Raw genomic sequence first — 21,860 nt, 5'->3', positions numbered from 1 at the left:
GGTCCCACTAATGTAAAAGGAAGATGTCTTCTACAATTTTGCAAGTCATTAATCTTCACAAAGAAAAAAATAATACAAGTGTCCCACTGGTGACTCTGTTTCCTGGCACAGGAAATACATATTTAATATATTATCTTATCACACATAGATTATGTAAGGGAAAAAGAGGATTGACTTTGCCCATCAAATTTTTCACCAGTGTCTACAATTAGAAGGTCACTGTAGCACATTAAGTCTGGTGAATTTGGGATCAGATGTCATGTTGAAAGCAACTGCAAGGCTTCACCTTGTTGGCAGCATTATTTCTTAACCCAAGTTGTAGCTACACTGGTTGCCATTTCATTACTCTCTAGACCTTTTTGCAGGTCTTAATTATTTTGTGTTATTAAACTGTCAAATCTTCTGTAACAGATTCTCTTCTAGGCTGTTCAGTGCTCAGGGCAGAGGAGGAAAGTTAGAAAAGCCAAAGGGTAAATTGTAATGAAGAGCAGAAAATGTAAAAGACCAATCTTGGAAAGGTACTAATAGTTTTGAACCATTTTAAATAATTGAGATTTATTAAAAGAAGACTGATTTCCATTATCATCTCCATATGAACAGAAACACAATTATTGAATTCACCTATTAAAATTGGGTGATAAGTCAGCCAAACAAAACTCAATAGATGTCACTTTCATATGGCATCATTTGACTAGCTTCTTAGATTTTGCTAAAAGAGCTCTGGTGATATAGTGTGTAAGGCATTTGACTGCTAACCAGAAAGTTGGTAGTTCAAACCCATAAGCCGCACTGCGGAAGGAAGATGGGACAATCTACTTTACCACCTAGGAAAACTAATGAGGGTAGCTATGAGTCGGAATCGACAAGATGGCAGTAAGTTTTGTTTTGTTTTGTTTTTTAGTTAGACTTCGCTAAGGAGCTCTAGTGGCGCAGTGGTTAAAGCATTGGGCTGCTAACCAAAAGACTGGCTGTTCATACCCATCAGACACCCCATGGGAGAAAGATGAGGCAGCCTGCTTCTATAAGGATTTACAGTCTTGGAAACCGTAAGGGGCAGTTCTACTCTGTCTCATAGGGTTGCTATGAGTCGGAATCAACTCAATGGCAGTAAGTTTGTTTTTCCGTGGTTGTGAAATGCTCAAGTCTCCCAGCCAAAAGAGCAAAGGGAGCCAAGTGCTTTCCCCCCTAGGGCACAGCCCACAAGTCATGTTATTTTCTTGAATCTGTGAATGTCCACCGTCTGCAATTCCAACAGTGCATCTGTGTTGGATGTGCCTCACACTAGATCCTTCACATGTGGAGCAGGCAACAAATGTGATGGCTACTTATTCTCCAGCTCCTCTCCTCATCCTGCCAAGATTCTCTCTGCTGTGACATTAAAGCCAACTCTTCCATGCCACAGCTTAGAGAGAGAGAAGGAAGAGGGGAAAGATGGTCCTCATCATTATTAAATTTCCATCTTAATTTCAGACTTCCTAGGGTCCAAGTCTACCACCATTTCTTGTTCCTGTTGGGACAAGTTAAATTTTCTGTCCTTCCCTTCTTCTCTGACTTCTCAGTCCTCACTATCCAGCGAACCCTTAAAAGGTATTTAGTGAACAAAGAAAGAATCTAAAGAAGAGGGTATAAAAAGAAAAGAAAAGCAAAATCTGACTATCAGAAAATCTATGCTTCAGGTAATCAGCCCCTGAGGAGCCGAAGGTCCCTCTCCCCATGATTTTTCCTTAAGAGCAGGGCTTTCACCTGGGTGGGGAAATGGAGCAATAAGCTACACTTCTATTAAAGCTCTAGAGAAATAGATTCTGATATTTGATACCTTATTTGTTTCATTTCTGAATACCGTTAAACCAGGTGGTTTTACTTCCTTCCCAACACACATAGACATTGTCACTTCACCAAAGCCCACTTTGTGCACCTGCCTGCAAGAAACATCTATTTTATTGGCCTCACCTAGTAAATCAAAATCTTTCCTCTACTTCACCAAAGTTAACAGATGGCTGGTCCCTTTTAGTACACTGGCATAAGCATCTTCAAAATAGCCTCCTTCTTTAAACTGTGCCAATTAATTAAATGTTACCATAATGTTTCCTAGCCAAAGAGGGGAAGGAGTGACCCAAAAGACAACAGAAAGTCAACACAAGAGAACAAGGATGCAAGATCACTTGTTCGCACTCTCCTACCTTCACCTGACGACCCCGAGAGATCAATGATCACATACACTCTTCCTTCTGGCTCCAGATCAATCTGCAATTAAGAACATGACAGTGACTCCGTTAGTGCATTGTGTGGGCAGCCTGAGATTTTCACATTTCCACCCCAAACTGCTGAACCTCAGAGTCACAGCTCCATTCCATTCATCAACTTAAAATGTGTCAAGTGCTAGGTGAATTTAAAAGGAAGGAGGATCTGCATTTATGGAATGCCCACTTTGTGTCCTTGCTATAAAAAGGAAGTCTCTACATAACCAATCAAGAGGTGATTTGGCTTCCCAGGGAACACTTGGTAATGTGTGGTGACATTTTTGATTGTCAAGACTGGAGGATGGTGTTGCTACAGGCATCTAATTAGTAGAGTCAGGGGTGCTGCTAAATATGCTACAATGCATAGGGCACTTCCCACCCACCCATCCACTTTCAGACAAAGAATTATCCAGTTCAATATATTGATAGGGCTAATGTTGAGAAGCCCTGTGTTATGCCATTTTATGGATATGATACTGTATTCAAAGTTGCACGGTGAGTGGCAAAGCTGAGATTTTATGCCAAGATTGTCGAAAGAAACCTACAAACCATCTCCCAGGGGAAAGAAGATAAGCATAAGACACTGTCCTTACAACCCTATTGGGGAATTTAATTAAAAAAAAAAACAGGGAACAATGCTGAACCCAAATTAATGATGAGATACAGAGAATAACTGATGACACTGAAATCATCGTAGAAGGGCAATCTGGGAAGACTTCAGAAGACAAGAAAGGGAAGGCACTCCCAGTGGAAGAAACAGTATAAGCAAAGTATTTGTGTGTGTGTGTGTGTGTGTGTGTCTGAGTGTGTCTGTGTGTGAGGTGTTTGTGCAGGATTGGGGAACCCTATGCTCAGGTTGCATGTTGCCATACACTTGTTTTGCAAACCCCAGATTCCACCAGAATTATAAAGAGAGTAAAAAACAGCTACTTTTATCAACATGTTTGCAGTGTAGTAAATTACATAGTATGACTTTTCTAGCACAGCCTTTGTAAACTCTGTGGTGGAATTTCCCATGAGCAACTAAGTAGCTCCTGATTGTTAGTTATCCACCTGGGGTATTTCTATTATGAGCAGCAGGGAGCAATTTTCTGGGAAGTTGCTTTCTCTCAGGTGTGTGGAATTCTGGTGTTGGGATTGGTTGGTTTTGCCCCTTTGCCGGGCTTAAAGTGAGCCCTCCTAGAGGCAGAGAGTAAGAATAGCTCTCACTGCTGGCTGAGAGAAATACGTAGCTGAGAGTCCAGCCCCGTGGCTGAGAAACTGACCCGTTACTGAAAGAGAGACCCACGGCTGAGGCACAGCAGCAGTGGAACCAAGAGGCTGGAAACAGAGCGGCAGGCTTACCTGGCCTACAGAGGCAGAGGCCAGGCCGAAAGGCCAAAGGCCACAGAGGCATGTCTAAGGGCACAGCAGAGGGGAGACTGTCCTGACCGAGGAACTGAATCCTGAGCGCATTCCTAAATTTGAGTTGTAGCCTGTTGCTTCCCTAATAAACCCCATAATCTGTGAGTGGTATCTGTGAGTTCTGCATGGCCACTGCAATGAATTGTCAAGGCCAGCAGAAAGGTAGTGAGTGATGTGGGAGGGATGGTTGGTGTCAGGGCTGGTGAAAGGGCTGGAAGGAGGCAGCATGTCTGGCCTCACAAGAATAGGCCTTGGGCTGCTGATAGTGATTCTGTCCTCCTCTTGTGCGGTTAGAGGAGGTCAGAAGATACAGCCTCCTTGCCCCTTTGGTACGCACTCTAACCTGCTCCAAACCCAGCTAATTACTTCTACTACACACAACCAAGGGAGCTCTGGTAGCATAGTGGCTAAGACACTTGCCTGCTAACCAGACGGCTGGCGGTTCAAACCCACCAGCCACTCCTCGGAAGGAAGGTTGGGCAATCCTACTTCCGTAGTGATACTGCCTCAGAAACCCAAGGAGGGGTCGCTATGAGTCGGGGCCGACTCGACGGCACATAACAACAACAACAACAACACACAACCAAGCTGATGAGATCCCACGAGAAGAGAAAAGTCAGAGAGGCTAGTCCTCTTCTACTCTTCTGGTTAAGACATCTTTACAAGGTCTGAATGATCCTTATAGAAACTGCTTCCCATGAAAGACAGTAGTAACTTCAGAAACCCTGGATCATAAAGTACCCCTTGCAGCCTATATCCCCACCTCCACAGTCTACCTGTCTATGCAGAAATTTAATTGGCTCAGAAATGCCAGCCCTGGCTCCCCAACAAGCTGTGAGTTTCTTGAGGGCAGGAACCACCCCTTTTTTTCTTTTTTTCCAGAATCTCCAACAAAGAGCAGGCACACATTTGGCAATTAATATTTAGGAAGAACCAGCCTGTTGTATATCTCCTCCTCCTCCAAGGTCGATGTCAACTGTCATCCCTTCTGTGAAGCTGTTCCAGATAGCTCGGCAGAATTAACTGCTCCCTCATCTGTGTTACCACAGTTTACCACACATATCTTAATTGTTGCTCCTACTAAATTGTAAGACATTGTCCATTTATCTATCACCCCTGCTAGGCAGAGAATATGATAACCATATTTGCATCCTTAGTGCTTAGCTGGAGTGCCTGGTTGGCAAAAATGATTAAAGTAAGCAGTATCTAACTGAAAGGTTGGCAGTTTGAGGCCACTCAGAGGTGCTTAAGAAAAAAGGCTTGATAGTCAACTTCTGAAAAATCAGCCACTGGAAACCTTATGGACATAGGGAAGAGGTTAACTACAGGGAAGAAGTCGGAAGAGAGCTATTGCATTGTGGGGAATTGCAGTCAATGTCATGAGATAAAATATGTATAGACTGCTGTATGGAAAATTAATTTGCTCTGTAAACTTTCACCTAAATCACAATAAAAATTAAAAAAAAAAAAAAAACCTATGGAACACCATTCTACTCTGATACATATGGGGTCTCATGAGTTGGAATTGACTCAATGGCAAATGGATAGTGATTAAAAACCAAAACCCAAACCTGCTGCTGTCAAGTCAATTCTGACTCATATCTACCCTACAGGACAGAACAGAAGTGCCCCATAGACTTTCTAATGCTATAAATCTTTAAGGAAGCAGACTCATCTTTCTCCTGTGGAGTGGCTCATGGGTTCAAACCACCAACCTTTTGGTTAGCAGCCAAATGCCTTAACCACTGCACCACCAGAGCTCCTTAATACTTTGGAATACTTAATACTTAGGATAGTGCTTAGCTCATTGTTACTCAGTAAACACTCAGCATCTCTGGAAGTGGAAAAAGACTCTATATTCAGAACTTTCAGAGCTTATTCTGGGATCGTTCACCCCTTCAAGCCACCATCTCCAAGAAAAAAGGGCAAACACATGCCTACTTCTGAGATGGGGAAGGGGGAGAAGAAGCGGTTATACCCCACGCATCACATACTCCCTATGAGGCAAATAAACAGGACCGAAACTGACCTTTCCCACTTCCCTCCCTGGCAACATCTCACTCTACACACAGTCCAGGCTCCCAGAGCCATTCCTGAGGCCCACTTTATTGCCAGACTCAGTCCTTTGTGGTTAAAAGTGTTTAAGGCTTCCCTCAAAATATCATTTTCATCAGCAGGGGCCTTCAGTGCCTCATAGGAGTGGCCACTGACATTATTTCAGGTTCTCTGTCAGGGCAGGAGTGAGATAATGCAGTCAGCAGGGCCTGCAATGTTCCTTAGGCTCCCCAGAGCTGCACACCGAGCAGACCTAGGGTTTCTTTTACTGCTTCGTAAATTTGAAATAGTCCTTGGGTGGTACCAATGGTTAACCTAACAGGCAGCTAACCAAACCTAACAGGCAATGAACCAAAAGGTTGGTGGTCTAAGTCCACCTAGATGTGCCTCAGAAGAAAGGGCTACCAATCTACTTCTGAAAAATCAACCAGTGACAACCCTATGGAGAACAGTTTCGCTCTGACAAACAAAGGTTCACCATGAGTTGGAGTTGATTCACTGGAAAGTGGTTTGGATTTTTTTTTTTTTTTTTGGCGGGGGGGAGCTTGAGATCCAGATGGGAACCAAAGAACAAACTGGTCCTTCCACTGGATAAAAAACTGATCCCTCTTACCCCCAAGAGTCCAGGATTTTAGGTTTCTGGGTAAAGAAAACGTTCTTCACAACCCTCACCATTAATACTAACCCTGCCACAAATATAACCCGGACCCTGCACTGAATTACAAACAGGAAAACCAACAATTGGCTCGACTGAACAGAGCCAAACCAGAATCCTGTCCCTGCCAAAGTTCAAAAATATCAGGGGCCCTCTTGTCCAAAAGTATGGAATTTAAATAGTGTATGCCTTTCAGAGATTAGATCACCCCTATTAAACCCCACAGACAAAATGAAACACTTTCTCATATCCTCCAAGTCTAAGATTTCCCACGGCTGTGGGCTTTATTGGCAAAGTACAATGCTATCTGTGAAAAGCAGGGAGGAGGACAGCAAAGGAATGAGACAAGCTTTGAGGCCTATCCAAAGGCAGGCAGCACGCCTATCTTTACAGAAGGGGAGCAGGCGCTGGTGGCAGGGAGGACAGGTCACAGACGATAAAATGGATTAGGATATTAACATTCAAGATAGCAATCAGAAACCATTTTAGTACCCACTGCTGCCTCAATGCTGGCGAACTGCATTTCCAAACAGAAAAATAGAAATTAAGCTATTAAACATGCCAAAAGGAACAAAGAGCTTTGCAGCCTGGGCAGATGGCTGCAGAACACTGGCCCAGCCCCAGCCAGCTGAGTGAGGAGGCACTGAGAATCCATCAAGGGTGCTGGGACTTCAGTGTTGCCAACCAGAGCAGTGGTAGAGAGTATGGTGCAACTCTGTGGCCAATTTATTTTAATCACAAATTCTGCTCGTGTTTACATGGCCCAGATAATGAAGCAAAGTAGAGCCCAGCCCTGCACAACCCCTAAAAGCTGTCAATCACCACCACCACCAGGCAGCTGGCACACTGTAACAGGCCTCCTACCCCCTCCCAGCTATTCCCAGGGTTAGTTCTGAATGTATCCTTCAGTGCTCTAGAAACTTCTTGAACCTACTTGACTTGCCTTCCTAGTTTCTATCTGTTTTCTTTGACTATGATTCTTTTTCCAACTCCAGTGCCTTTGGCTATTTCCCAGCGGAGCCAGAAACAAGGCAAGAGTAGATGGTGAGTGGGAAGAGGAGACATGCACAGATTTGGAGTCAGGCAGACCAGGGCTGAATCCCAGTTCTGTCACTTAAGCAACCGAGTAACCTCAGACAATTATTTAACGGCTCTGAGCCCCAGCCTCAGTTTCATCATCTGTGAAATGGGTTGTTGTGAAAATTACATGAAGACTACATGCAACGCACCTGGCACTCAGGAGAGGCTCAGTGGTGAAGAGTGAGATCTCTGAAGAGGTTAACCAGTCACTCACAGCTCTGCAACTTACTGGCTGTGTGCCCTAAAGCAAGTGACTCCTCTAAACTTCAGACTGCTGGTCAAGGAAATGGAGCTAATATAACAGGTCCCGTGCCATTTGGGCTTTTGTGCGGTTAAATAAAATAATTCATGTAAAGTGCTCAGCATGGTGTCTGGCACAAAACACGCAGTAATTATTGTGCTGTTATTATTAAAAAGCCAAATCTTCTGTTTCTTAGCTCAATGTTTTCCCCACCATATCAAGTCTTTCCTGTACAAAAAAAAGACATTCCTATGTCCAAAGCTGACATTATTATATGATATTCCAGGACATCTGATACCCTTACAGTGTTGTGAATATCAAATGACCACAATGAGACCTGTGAGAGCCAGAACTCGACAGGACTGTCTTATTTTTCTGTCTCACAAGTTTTCTGCCTTTGACAGTGTGGAGTCTTACCACTTTTCTATCACTCATTTTAGCGGAAAATATTTGAGTTTTCCTTCTCTAATAGGTTTCTGTCTTACACACATTCTGGCCTTTGTAGGTTCTACTTGATAGTAAAAGCAAGAGTATTATTTTCAACTTGTGAGAAAACCTGGGCAAGAGAGAATACAGCACTGGCCACCAGAAGGTCATTTGGTCTCCTGAGAGAATGGAAGGGAGAAAGGACCACACATCTTCTGAAGACCTTCTGTGCCCAGACACTATATTAGGTGATTTACCTACATGTGCTCATTTAATCTCCTATGAGGCTGACAATATTATCCTTACTTTTCAGATTTAAAAAAAAAAAAAAAAAAAACTGGTTTCAGAGGCCTTTGCAGTCTATCAGGATTGCAAGGTCCATTAGCCAGAAGTGCCAACTGGGTTCGCCTGGAGCACAAAGGAGAGATGACTGATGGAGCTCACAAACAGACTCTGGCAGCATCTCAAAGTCCTGCTTGGCCCATGAAGCCTTCTCTGACAACCTAGTCCAAAGAGAAGACTCCTTCCTCTAACCATCAGGTTCTTTCATTGACTTGCTTCCCCAGCCAAATCCTTTTAAGGCACAGCCATGTCTCAAACACCTTGGCCTCCCACAGTTTGCATGGGACACAGGCAGGAGCTCCATTCTTTTGAGTCAGCAGTGAGGAAACAGCCCAAACCATAGATACCCATGGAAAAGCAATCTCTGAAAACTGAAAGACTTTGAGAGACTATTTTGGGGTGGTGCTCACCATTTACAAAGCCCTTCACACATAGTATTTCCTATATTCCTCAAAATGAAACTGTGAGGTAACAAATACTGTTGTTAGCTGCCATCTAGTCACTGGGTGGTACAAATGGGTAAGCACTTGGCTAGTAGCCAAAAGATGGGCGGTTTGAACCCACGCTGAGGCATCTCAGAAGACAACAGACCTGGAGATATGTTTCTGAAAGGTCATAGCCTTGAAAACACTACGGAGCAGCTACTCTGCACACATGGGGTCACCGTGACAAATATTATACTTGACTGCTAACCAGAAGGTTGACTGTTCAAACCCACCAGCCACTCCAAGGAAGGAAGACTGGGCAATCTACTTCTGTAAAGATTTACTGTTTCAGAAATAAAAGGAGGTCACTAAGAGTCAGGATCGACTCGATGTCAGTTGAGTTTGGCTTCGTTCTGGGTTCATTTTATATATGAGAAAATTGAGGTTAAGGAAGGTAAGTGCCCAATATATCACATGGCTAGTATGAGCACACTGTGCTATACAACTCCAGGAAGCGCCATTCCCCAGTAGTCTTTGTGACAGAGGCCTGGGGTTGTGCAGTAGGGAGGTAAGTGCATACTTGAACTCATACCCTCAACTCCTTCCACCACACCACATCTACCCAACAGGAGCACAGACAACTAGAACAGCAAAGTCCAAAGGACTCCATGACGAGTCACTGAGGAGGCTACTTACTGCTCTGTGGTACTGCCAGCCCCCAGTGAACCACAGGTGTCTCTGCATGCCTGTGTTCTGGGGGTAATTGGGTTCAAGAGAAGGAGGTTAGAAATTCAAGGTCAATTTCCTCATAACCAGGGGCTCAATTTTCACCAGAAACCACTAAGCAAACTTTCCTCAAAATAGTTTCCAAGGGTCATACATGCCCAATTTGAGTTTTACTTCCCTTTCCATTTGTTGTGAGGCACTAGAGCTTGGGGAGAGGCAAAGGTAGGAAAATAAAAATAATAAAAAAAACACTGCTGTCAAGTTGATTTTGATTCATAGCAACCCAATAGGACAGAGTAGAACTGCCTCATAGGGTTCCAAGGCTGTAAATCTCCCATGGAGCAGCTGGTGGGTTCAAACCACCAACCTTTTGGTTAGCAGCCCAATGCTTTAACCACTGCACTACCAGAGCTCCTATAAGTAGGGAGGAAGTCAGAAAAAAAGATGGTGAGATAGAGAAGAAGGAAGAGAGGTTGGCATTGCAAGTCTTCTACCAGTTGTTGTTAGGTGCCATCAAGTCGTTTCCGACTCATAGTGACCCTATGCACAGCAGAATGAAACACCACCAAGTCCCACACCAGCTCCATGATCCTTGCTAAACTTGAGCCCATCATCGCAGCCACTGTGTCAATCCATCTCGTTGAGGGCCTTCCCCTCTTTCGTTGACCCTCCACCTTACCAAGCATGACATCCTTCTCCAGGGAATGGTCCCCTCTGACAACATGACCAAAGTAGGTGGATGATCCTTGCTTCCAAGGAACATTCCAGCTGCACTTCCTTCAGGACAGATGTTAGTTCTTTCAGCAGTCCACAGTACTTTCAGCATTCTTCGCCAGCACCACAACTCAAAAGCATCAATTCTTCTTCGGTCTTCCTTATTCATTGTCCAGCTCTCACATGCATACAAGGCGACTGAAAATATCATGGTTTGTGTCAGGCGCACCTTAGTCCTCAAGGAGACATCCTTGCTCCTCAGCACTTGAAAGAGGTCCTTTGCAGCCAACTTGCCCAGTGCTGGGTAATTCTACCAATTAAGTCCTCGATTATCAATCACCTTTTACTTTTTTTTTTTTTTTTCTTTGAAGACTAGGATGAGGGTTGTTGTTGTTGTTATGGGTCGTCGAGTCGGACCCGACTCATAGCGACCCCTCCTTGGGTTTCCAAGGCAATATCACTACAGAAGTAGATTGCCCAATCTTCTTTCTGAAGAGTGGCTGGTGGGTTTGAACCATCAGCCTTCTGGTTAGCAGTCAAGTGCCTTAGCCACTATATTACCAGAGGGGTGTGGAACCAACAAGAAAGAAGATTCAAGGCTTATTCCCAAAGCAGAGAGGCCCCACTGCCCAAGTCCCAAGCTCTTTTCAATACAGGTTGTTCCCCTGAATGCCCTACAGAGTCCCAAGAAGTACCCAGGAAGAAAGAGGTTAGTCTGGCAGGGCAGGGGGCATGCGTATAACAGACACCCTCCTAGCTTCTGCTTTTAGAAAGCCCAAAATATTGAAGCACTAAGATGGGCAACTCTTATGTTAGTTTTGAAGTTAGCAGCTGATTAAAATAAAGACTTCATTTGAGGAAGAATTTGCCATGAGCCCTACTGGTAGAGTTCACTAACTAGTTGAAAACCAGAGGATGCACATATAATCAAACATTTTAAGGGTCCCACCCTGCTAACAGTCTTACCACAGCACTTATTTTCAGAAAATAAGGGGAGGAGGATTGGTTCTCCCCTTGCTTTGCTGTACAAAGATGTAACTGGGGCTTTAGTGCAAATCCCTGCAGGGAAGGGCCCTATCTATCATCTCCTCCCTTTATCTCCACTACATAGGAGGTACTTAATATATATTTTTACATGTTAGTTAATTAATGGATAACTTCGTCAACATATAGAGAAACTGTATCTGCACAGCTGAATTATGGAGATGATCTACTCTGAATGACTGTATACTTTATAGAAAAGAAGGATTGACCTGCACATAAATGTTCATAGCAATTTCATCCACAACAGCTCAACACTGGAAACCATCCAAATGTCCAACAACAACATGGGATGGGATAATTAGCAACACTACATCCATATAATGGAATTTTACTCGGCAATGGAAGAGAATGAACTGATACATACAACCACATGGATGTTATGTAAAAAAACATCAAACATAAAAGTATATATATTGTATGATTTCACTTGCATGATATTCTAGTAAAGGCAAAACCAATCTAAAGTGACAAAAAGCCTATCGGTGGTCTCCAGGGGATGCAAGTGGGGACTGAACACAAAGAAGCACAAGGAAACTTTTAGTGGTGGAAATTTTCTATATTTGATTGTGGTAGTGGTTACGTGAATGTGCCATTCGTCAAAATACATTGAACTGTGCACCTTAAATGGGCACACTTTATTGTATCCAAATTATACCTCATTAAGTAGTTTTTTTTAAAAGGAAAAAAAGAAGTCATCATTTCATATAAGGATTCCTCCACAAGTTTCCTTTAAATAACCAATCATCTTCCCACCTTCAGAACATTTTAAAATTTCATATTCCACTTTTAAAAATAAAAGCATTCATTCAGAGTTTTCCAAATGCACACCTGTCACACAACATAATGTACACCTACCTGCGTAGGCACATGCAGTCATACACACACCCACGTGTGCAAAAACACACACTCAGGCACACAGCTGAGCCACCTTCTTCTGTCTTCTGCCATCAAAATATGATAATCATTAAGAAAAGCATTACCAAAACGTAGTCCAAGTACCTATTCAATGATTTAAATCTGCCTCTGTGTGTGGGTCTCAATTTCCTCATACATAAAACAAGATAATTAGACCAAATACTCTAAAAGGTCTTATAATGACCTAAATATCTATGAATAGGGTACTGATTAAATAAATTATGGTACATCCTTATGGCAGCTGACTATGCAACACCTAAAAAAGAACGTGCAAGATCTAAACGTGTTGACCAATATGGAACTGTGGCCAAGATACATAAAGTGGGCCAAATCAGAAAGCGTAATGAGCTTATTATGCTACCATGTGTATAAAATGGGTGTGTTCTTATGCTTTATAGATTAGCCTGGCAGGAGTCCTACCTAACAAGCAACAAGGGTTGCCTCAAAAAATGAGAAACTGTTCGATGAGGGACCTGGATTAGGAAAGCCAGGGGATGGTAGGGGGAGGGGACTTCCTCTTTATGGTATGCCCTTTTAAACCATTGGCTTCATTTAAATCATGTTCTTAAGTTAACTTGTTACAAAATTTAAATTAATGTCTTTTTTAAAAATAAAAGGTACCTTTGGATCACTGGCTATTTCTAACCTCCAATCCCCCAGAACACAGCTTGCTTCAGATACAAAACACATCTTAAACACCTCTCAAAACTGGCTGAAACCTTGTTCTCCCACCGCTCCTGGACAGGTCACAGGAACCAACTGAATAGCAGTGTGGTGCAGTGAATTACTTGGTATGTCTCTTCTAGCCATGGTGTTTGTGACTCCCACCAGACTACTAAGTGGAACTATGCAAATGGAAGGTATCTGTGGTCCACCAAGGGGATTAGATAACTTGTTAATAATTTAAATAAGGTACATGGCACCCTTGTTGGGGTGGGACCATGGAAATAAGATTTCTGGAACCCTAATGTGGGGATTGGCCAGTTTTGTCATTCTGCAAGGCTTAAAATGAGCCACCCACAGGCCAAAGGGGGATCTCATTGCCATCAAGAAAGAGGAGCTAGAGATAGACTAAAGCGCATCCTTGGACCCAAGATCCCTGTGCTTAACTTCCATGACAGAGATGATCAGCTGAGACAGCCAGCAAAAAATAGCTACAATGGAACCAAGAGCCATAAGACAAAGTGGCAGACTTGTCAGTCCACAGAGCAAGAAAGCTGAGTGCCCATGGGCAGGAGGCTTGCTGGCAGAGTGGGATACACCTAGGTGCACCTATCAGCAGAGCTAAATGAGCTTTGCATCACTCACCAGAGATGGGTAGAAGCCAGGCCAAGAGGCCAAGGGCCAGAGAGGCATCCCTGAGGGCACAGCAGAGGAGAAAATGTCCTGATCCTAATTGAAGAATTATATCCTGATCTTTCCTGAACCTGAATTGTAGCCTGTTACTTCCCTAATAAACCCCAAAATCGTGAGTATTGTCTGTGGGTTCTGTGTGGCTATTGCAATAAATTATCAAACCCAGCAGAGAAGTAGAGAGTGTTGTGGGAGGGACAGCTGGGGTCAGAATTGGTAAAAAGGCTGGAGGGTGGCAGCATGTCAGGTCTCATAGGAATCAGGCTTGGTCTGCTGATAGTGATTCTCTCTCCCCCATGTGAAGTTGGAGGAGGTCAGAGGAAGATGCCACCCCATGCCCTTTTTGCAAGCAGCCATTATCTCTATGTGAGCCTCCTATTGGCCAGATCGGTCCTATGTTACAAATTTTAGCTCTCAGCATGCTAGAATGGAGTAAACTCAAGTTAGCACCTTCTTCCTCCTTTTAGCAGGCTCACAACTGGACCCCAAGAGCTGTATCCCTCGTGATAACCAAACTAAACTAAACCCACTGCCACAGAGTCAATTCCAACTCATGATGACTCTATAGGGCAAGAGAGAACTGTTTCACTGGATTTCCAAAGCTATAAATCTTTACCGAAGCAGACTGCCACATCTTTCTCCCATAGAGTAGCTGCTGGGTTTGAACTGCTGAGCTTTTGGTTAGCAGCAGAATGCCTTAACCACTGCACCACCAGAGCTCCTTCCTGTGATGACAGAGGTAGTTAAACACAAATAACTCTTATGTGTATGCAAATGCTTTCCTAAGCTGGAAAGAAAAAAACCCAAAGCTGCCAAATCTAATATTGCTGTTGTTATTTGCCGTCGAGTTGGACCACCCGACTCATAGAGACCCCTCCTTGGGTTTCCAAGGCGGTATCACTACAGAAGTAGATTGCCCAACCTTTCTTCCAAGGAGTGGCTGGTGGGTTTGAACCTCCAGCCTTCTGGTTAGCAGTCAAGTGCCTTAGGCACTATGCTACCAGAGCTCCTAACCTAATACTGGGAGTATGTAATTGTTTATGAACTTTGCCCTGTCAGAGTCTAGTTTTTCTGTCTTCTTTGAGGGAAACAACAACACATGACAATGTATCCCATGAGGAGAAACTAAGTGCAAAAAGTAGAAAGCAGCCACTTATCCAGACACCAGTGCTCTGAAGTAAAAGAGTACCCTAAAACCAAAGTGCACTTTTAGCATTTTGTCTTGCACTGATCTCTCACTGATTGTATATATGTGTTTTACTTTATATTTTCTGGGTAAGTGCCCAATATATCACAGTAATTGAGAGAAAAGACTCTGAAGCTAGACTGCCTGGGTTCAAATCCTACCTCTGGCTGTTATGAGTTCTGTGTGTGGCTTGCCTTAATTTTTTCATTGATAAATCCATCAGCAGCATCTGCTTCATCGTGTTGGGAAGACTGAGCCTATAGATGTGAGCTGTCAGGTCACTATTAGCCACATTGTTCCTTCTCTGAGGCTCCAGAGCACTTGACCCATGGATGGGTACAATGTTGATAATCAATAAAGACTTTAGGTGGAACTTAGCGAATCACATGAAACAGGCAAGCTACGTCAGGAGCTCAGGATGTTACAAACAGGGTTTCCAATGATTCACAACGGTTCAGTCGTGGCCGAGGGAAACAAGGACAGCATACTCACCACATTGCAACTGAATGTCAGATTTTGACCTAAGTAAGAAACAGGCAAGGAGCTCTGATGGCACATTGCTGCTAACTGAAATGTTGGAGGGATGAATCCACCAGCAGCTCTGTGGAAGGAAGATGCGGCAGTCTGCTTCAGTAAAGATTGCAGCCTAGGAAATCTACGCAGCAGTTCTACTCTGTCCCATAGGGTTGCTATGCATGGGAATTAACTTGAGGGCGACATGTTTTTGTTGTTGTTGTTGTTGTTGTTGTTTCCCCAGAAATAGGCAGCTCTGTATCACTGCTCAAAAATGGCAGCCAACTGTGCCACTTTGAATGTGTGTCACTCTCCATAGTTCTGCCAATAATGTAATCCCCTGCATCAACTCCTGAAAGTTTCCAGGAGACTGGATTATTGGCAGAACTATGGAGAGTGACACACATTCAAAGTAGGGCACTCAGCGCCATCTTTGAGCAGGGCACTGCTGCCTATTTCCTCCAAAAACCAAACCAAACTCACAGCCATCGAGTCACTTCCAACTCATAATGACCTCCACTGGAGTTCCAAGGCTATAAATCTTTACAGAAGCAGACTGCCTCATCTTTCTTCTGTGGAGCAGTCGGTGGGTTCGGAGCAGCTAATGGGTTTGAACCATCGAGCAGCCAAAGGCCTTAACCACCGTGCCACCAGAGCTCCTCAAAAAAAAAAAAAAAGGAGACTGTTTCCTAGCAGGTCAAAATCCAACCAAGAGATGTGGTTGCTGTGCAATGAGTATGCTGCCCTTGTTTCCATTGGCCATGACTTTTGAACTGGTAAGAAGGCCTGGTTACAACCAGAAAAATGATCTTTATATCAACAACTTCTCTAACTCTGTAACATCACAACCTAGAAGAACCTTTCCCCAGTGTCTGCTTACAAAAGAGGTTCAGTTTCTGACTCCCTTCAAAATCAAAGACATTATAGTTGTTATTCATCACTCTGAGCTCCTCAAGAATGGAGATAGTGATTATTCATAATAATAATCACAACTCTGATAAACCAGCAGCTGTTATTGCGTCAATTCTGCCTCCTGGTGACCTCATGTGTATCAGAGTAGACCGGTGCTCCATAGGGTTTTCAGTGACTGATTTTTCAGAAGCAAAACACCAGGCCTTTCTTCCAAAGTTTCTCTGGGCGGACTCAAAACATCATCCTTTCAGTTAGCTGCCAAGCACTTAACCATCTGCACTATCCAGGGACAGCAAGCCATCTGATAAATTGACTTACCTTTTCCTTAACCCCACTTTTCTCATATATAAAATGGCATTAACAATACTTGTTAGTATTTGCACCATCCAGGGACTCTACAACTCTTTATTAAGTACTTTAAAATGCTCAGTGAGAGAGACAGTATCATTATCCTTAATCGCTTCATGGATGAAAAAACTGAGGCTTAGGAAGTTAAATGACTTGCCAATATTCTCACAACATGAGGAACAGGACCCAGATTAAAATGCAGGGCTCTCTGACCGCAGAATACTTGGAGCCAGGTCCACTACTCCAGAAAGGCAGGTGTTCAGCAGATTCCATGGACAGAACATGTTGTGAGACGTGTGCCCAGCCCATGCTGTGTGCCCAATAACCACATTGCTTCTTGGGCACAAAAGCAATGAAAGTAAAGCTCCCTTCCTCATCCTCATGGAGCTCGTAGTTTAAGGAACACCATCTATAAACTAGATCCACAGCAGAACAGCTGAGAAGCTCAGACAACTAAGCACAAACAGACTGTAAGGATGCCCAACCTCAGGGAATAAATGCCTGTTTACCATTGCTTTCCATCATGTAGTTGGAGCCAGGTCTTGTGAGGAAAATAACAGTTTTATAAAAATCATAGAAAAGCATGAAATTTAAAAGTCATGAGCAACTTAGAAATTACTTACTTCAAATAAGCAAGGAAATATAAATGAAAACAAATGTAAGATCTTTTTTTGTTCCCCCTTCTTTTGTCCATCAAATCAGCCAACATTTCTTTTGGACTACATATTTCTGTGATGTTTTCTTATTAAAATAAACCCCAAACTAAGCATCATGATGTGTTCAGTCTTGAAAAATCAAACGCAACAGGCAAGCTTAAAGTGAAACACAATGGTTCCATGCCCTATCACTCCCCAGAGGAAACCAGTTTTAATAATTTCTATTTGGGTTTTTCTGGTGATCATTGCCATGCCCTAAATAAAATGTTTATACCCCAATTTCCTGATTTCTCATCTTAGACATGCTCTCTTGACTTACAGACCTGCCCTCGGCTGCATCTTGTCTTGCACTGATCTCTCACTGGGTGTGTTTGTGATAGATGAAGATTCAGTTCATTCACTACCTCACACCTCTTCCTCCCTCAAGAAAATAATTATACATCACAAGTTTCAGTTCCTTCTCTGTTCTTCTCTACAACTGCACAAAGCAACGTAAAATTTCCACTTCTTGTTCCATCGACTATAGACAACATCCCTTGACCTTCCACTCTCTAGCAAGGGGACATTACAACTCCCAGCCCTCTTCTCATCCTCTGCCCAGCCCTTTCACCAACCCACCCCCCACCTCTGTCATTTTTGTCTTTATTATTAAACTATCAAAGCTGCCAATGCTGACATTCTGTTCTCTACTCATAGTTACATTCCATGTTTTGCCCAAATCTGAAAAATAAGTACAAGTGCTTTGTTACTATGACTTTATAAATGTTGTTACTGGACTCTTCTATAAACATGCTAATATTATACTCTGTTTTGATGGGACAACCCATATGCCACTCAATGGACAAATCTGGACAAATCAAATTCAAATAGATTCCTCTTTTTTCACTCTACCAATTGCCTTTCTCAGATCTTCAAGTCTCCCCAGCATCCTTTTCTCTCATGGTGGCCCTTCTGGAGACCCCCACTGTCCCTAATATAGAGTCACTGCTCTCTGTTCCACTGCACAGCTGTAGTGCTAATACTTTTCATCACTGCTCTGCTGGGTAGGTACAAGCACTGTTGCTGAAATCCATATCTTGCCTTTGTTGTAAAGTACATTCTGATAAAATAGTGATTAAGACCACATAGAAAACCAGCTGTCTAAGACTTTGCATGCCTGTCTTCACACAGGCATAGTTTGGCTGGATATAGAATTCTGGGTCAGAAAAATCATTATCTATCAGAACTTTCTTTTAGCATCATTATTGCCAGTAGAGTCTGATGTCAGACTGATTACTGACACTTAGCAGTTAATTTTCATTGATTTGTTTTTGTTTTCACTCTCTGGAGCTTTTAGGATCTTCCTATTTTTCCTCAGTGTTCTGAAATTTTACAACAATATGTCTCAAGGTCTCTTTTTGGATTCAGTGTGCTGAATGAAACTGAACTTGTGAAAGGTAGCTTTTTATTTGTTCTTTGATATTGGCCTCTTCTTCATTTTCTCTATTTTCTTTCTTAAACTCTTATTAAGGAAACTGTTAGAACAACAGGATGGATCTCTATGTCTCTTATCATGCATTGTATATTTTCCATTTCTTTTATCTTTTAACACCAGAGTTTAGGGCATTTATTTCACTTCATCTTACAAACTTCCCACTGAATATTTTTTCTGACAATAACATGTTGAGTTTTCAGACTTCCCCATTTTCCAATGATTTATTTTTCAAAGCCTCTTTTTTTTTTCAGTTTTATTTTTTGTTTTAGGGATTCAGTATTTCCTTGAATATTTCTGAGCATACTGACCTGATCTGCCTTAGGGCCAGAGTGAGGGAGCCTGCCATTATGGTAGCAGATCGCTGAATGAGAAATGGTTTCCCCTGAAAGCAATACTCACAGTAGCTCTGCTAGTTCTCTCCAAACCAGTGTACCATTTATTTTTAAAAAGAACTCTCCAATGTTTTATCTTGGGAATAAAAAGCTGGGTCCAATTCTTTTTGCAGTGAGAGTAGGGAGTATACACATCTCATTCTATTCTCCCCTCTACCTTCATCTCCCAGAAATTCAATGAAGTAGTTTGATGATGGCCTTATTCTTCTCACTTGATTGTTGCATAGTTTTGTTCCATTTTTTCCTTTTCTACTAACTAGATGACATGTTCAGTGGACAAACACATTTGCTCCAAATACCACTTTGTATGGAAATTCCAAATTCATGTCTCAAATGGTATAATCCAGGGCTGGGGATGACAGGGAGATACAGGCAATCTTACACATGGCTGATAAAGAGTGTAAATCAGAACAAAATCTGTAGAAAGCATTTTGGATTCATATGACAAAAATTCTTTGACGTAGCAATTGCACTTCTGGGAATTTATCCCACATCATGCATGTGAAAAAAGAATTAAATACAAGGATAATTAATCATCACAGTATTTCCAAGTGTCTAAAATTAGAAAGTAATTGTCCAATAATAGCAAATTATTTAAATTAACTATGGCATTATTTATATTAATTATTCAAACAACTGGATAGCATGCCACCACAAAAAATAATCTTAGAGAATATTTAATGACATGGAAATATATTCACAATACAATATTAAGTGGGGGAAAACAGATTATAAAGGAATATATAGTATAAGACCCAATTTTGTGAAAATAAAATGTATAGGCGTAGGTATATACACAAAGGAGAAAAAAGTAATCAATGGCAGAGTGGAATAATGTGTGATTTATTTTTCCACCGTCATTATTTTGTTTTCTATTTTTTAGCTTTCTACATATCTTACACTTTCTACTATAATATTTGTAGTAAGAAAATAATACAATAAATTTGTAATTTTGCTTTAAGAACATTCCATAACTCAATCCCTCAGAAGCTGAGGCACAGAGAGGTTAAGCAATCCATTCAGGCATCTCAGCAAATTACCCACAGTGGGTAAAAAGCAGAACTCAGTAATCCTGATTTTCAGTCCAATGCTCTATACGTGCAAAGTAAGAATGAGACAATTTAAAATTTAAATTTATGTATTTCTTTAAAAGTATAATTTTCTGGTCAAATTGTAACAGTACTACTGAATCCTAATCATCAACTAAGAATGATAAATAGCCAAGTTGACTCTTTAGTGTGATATCATTTAAACATAATAAAGAAAAGCTTTACTAGGTCAACCAAATGGAATACTTTCTCAGGTACCATCTAGCCCAGTCCAACTCATGGCAACCTGATGTGTGTCAGAGTAGAAGTATGCTCCACAGTGTTTTCAGTGACTGATTTTTCAGTAGATGGCCAAGCCTTTCTTTGGAGGCTCCTCTGAGTGGACTCACACTACCAACTTTGTAGTTAGCAGCCAAGCATGTTACCCATTTGCACCACCCATGGACTCTAAACAGAATACACTAGACTTAAAATCTTTTGCTTTGATCAAATTTCTGTTACCTCCAAATCATCTTTCATGTAATCAACTGGCATGACAATCAATGTAGACTACATTGATCAGGGATGAGCAAATTTTTCTGCTATAACATAATTACAGAGTACATATCACTCATTCAGAGCTATCATCTTTGATTCTACAGGAATTCTTTGGGATATATTGTCCCATTTATCTTCAGTATTCTATATAACACGGGGAAAATGAAAATACTAAAACTAGGAAAACAAAGTATAGATCTCAAATTTATGCAATGTAGAGAAAAATGGAATGAAGTAGGCCCATCAAAATCTGTGAAACTCTACCTTCCATTGTTTTATCATAAAGAGCTATCGCAGTCTAGGTTGTTACATAATATACAGAATATATGCTATATCAACCTGATAAAATCCAAACAATTCCAGCCCTAAGTGTTTTGAAAAAGAGATGTGGATCTGTATTTTGAGCCATGAGACTAGAGGAATGAGCACTGAGACCTGGGCCTCCAACACATCTAGACCTAGAGGAGAGAAAGGTCTGCCAAAATTCAGTTGTGAGTTTTGAAGAAAAAAGATGAGGTTTAAGATATTTTTTAAGATTCTATATCAAAAAGGTGAAGAAGATGTAAATAAGTGTGACATACTTTTTCATTTTCTAGGATACAGCTTGTCTTAATATGTAATCTAACAATCTCACTTGAACGCTCAACTCATTTTTTTTCCCATAAATAAATGAACATGTAAGATTTCAGGTACAAATTATAGATGAAAGTTGAGCTGTCTTTTCTCTGAAAATGTCTGTTCTCTTTATATGTTTAGTGCTCATTTTCTACAACTGTATGAGATCCCAGGTCTTTTTAATTGAACAGGCTAATGCATCTGGACACACAAAATAGAGATACATGTGCCAGACCCCATGCCAACATCTGAAGTCAAATGGAAGACCTTCCTATAGCACACAGCGAAATATCTGAAAATGGTCTGTTCAAGTTCTGAATGTCAGAATTGTTCCTTAATTTGTGATTTGCTGTTCTGGATATTAGGTTTCCATATGATATTTTGAACAAGCACAGAAAAGAGTAATAATCACATATATGTTGTGTTATAGACCACATAAAAGAGAGTCTATGATTATGTTGAGTGAAATAAGTCAGTCACAAAAGGACAAATATTGTATTAGTCCGTTATTGTAAAAGTTAAGGAAAGGTTTATCTATTGGAGGAAATTTTCTTTGTT

The 21,860-nt window shown here is 41.7% G+C and overlaps 1 protein-coding gene across 1 annotated transcript in view; it reads right to left on the bottom strand.

Annotated features, from left to right (window-relative positions):
- PRKCE (protein kinase C epsilon) overlaps positions 1 to 21,860 on the bottom strand; it is a 794,842-nt gene that overhangs the window by 510,571 nt on the left and 262,411 nt on the right. Inside the window, exon 2 of the mRNA XM_007944393.2 lies at positions 2,181 to 2,244. Coding sequence (XP_007942584.1) covers positions 2,181 to 2,244 — 64 coding nt within the window. The remainder of the gene's footprint in view (positions 1 to 2,180; positions 2,245 to 21,860) is intronic.

The sequence above is a fragment of the Orycteropus afer genome, unplaced genomic scaffold (assembly GCF_000298275.1).
Source record: "Orycteropus afer afer isolate SDZICR_OR568_19922 unplaced genomic scaffold, OryAfe1.0 scaffold00124, whole genome shotgun sequence".
Lineage (NCBI taxonomy): Eukaryota > Metazoa > Chordata > Mammalia > Tubulidentata > Orycteropodidae > Orycteropus > Orycteropus afer.
The sequence above is the reverse complement of the archived record's forward strand: the minus strand, read 5'-3'. Positions and strand labels throughout refer to the sequence as shown.